Source organism: Lactuca sativa, chromosome 2 (genome assembly GCF_002870075.4).
Source record: "Lactuca sativa cultivar Salinas chromosome 2, Lsat_Salinas_v11, whole genome shotgun sequence".
NCBI classification, from domain to species: Eukaryota; Viridiplantae; Streptophyta; class Magnoliopsida; order Asterales; family Asteraceae; genus Lactuca; species Lactuca sativa.
In genome coordinates, this window is record NC_056624.2 from 200,535,235 (window position 1) to 200,536,322 (window position 1,088).

The following is a 1,088-nucleotide window of genomic DNA, read 5'->3' on the forward strand; positions in this document are numbered from 1 at the left end:
GGCTATATAGCCGTTATATATATATATATATATATATATATATATATATATATATATATATATATATATATATATATATATATATATATATATATATGTATATATATGTATATATATTCTTTCCCTTTTCTTAAACTATAAATACCACAATATCCAATCATTTTTTAACCCATACCTTATACTTCTCTCCAAAAAATATTATTCAAAATGTCATCATCTTCATCATCCGATTCGACGGCTGTAGAGGAGACTAAGTTTATTGGTTCTGTCATGGCGAAAACGGTTGCATACTATCAAAATCTACTAGGCGAAACATCACATGCACGATCTAAGCTAAGAAAGCCGCGGTTGCATAGAAATCACGAAGCCGTACACGATCACCTTATAGAAGATTATTTTGTAGATGACGCCATCTACGCTGTAAAGTTTCGACGTCGGTTCTCGATGAGGAAGGAACTATTCTTACGTATTGTTGGCGATTTGGAAGGCCTCTTTCCATATTTCCAATGGAAAATGGATGCAAGGCGGGTAAAAGGTTTCTCTCCCGTTCAAAAATGCACGACTGCATTTCGTCAGCTAGCATACGGCATGGGCACAGATAAATGGGACGAGTATTTTAGGATGTCAGAGCATACCGTGCGGGAGTTCTGCAAAGCGATATGTTTGGTTTATGGGGTAACGATATTTGCGCAAACCAACTATCAACGATGTCCACCAATTGTACACGGCGCATGAAGGCAAACATGGATTCTCTGGAATGCTAGGTAGTATCGATTGCATGCATTGGAGTTGGTCATTATGCCCCAACGCATGGCATGGTTAGTACATGAGAGGCGGCCACAAAGAGTCGACGACATTCTAGAGGCTATCGCATCACATGATCTTTGGATATGGCATGCATTCTTTGGTCCAAATGGTGCAAACAATGACATCAATGTGCTAGACCAGTCGTCGGTATTCAACGATATCTACCTTGGAAAGTCGCACGATGTACCTTTTCAAGCAAATGGGGTAGCATATAAGCGTGGATACTATCTTACTGACGGTATATATCCTCCCTTGTCTGTTTTTGTGAAATCGTTTACATG

General features: G+C 38.7%; 1 protein-coding gene across 1 annotated transcript; it reads left to right on the forward strand.

Moving 5' to 3' along the window:
* Positions 1-207: 207 nt before the first annotated feature.
* On the forward strand, positions 208-735 carry LOC111916437 (uncharacterized). Its single transcript, XM_023912116.1, has one exon. The coding sequence runs from the start codon at positions 208-210 to the stop codon at positions 733-735; it is 528 nt and encodes a 175-aa protein (XP_023767884.1).
* The last annotated feature ends 353 nt before the right edge of the window (positions 736-1,088 follow it).

Excerpts from the sequence above, each read along its gene's own strand:
- LOC111916437 (XM_023912116.1), top strand. The coding sequence starts at position 208 with ATGTCATCATCTTCATCATCCGATTCGACGGCTGTAGAGGAGACTAAG.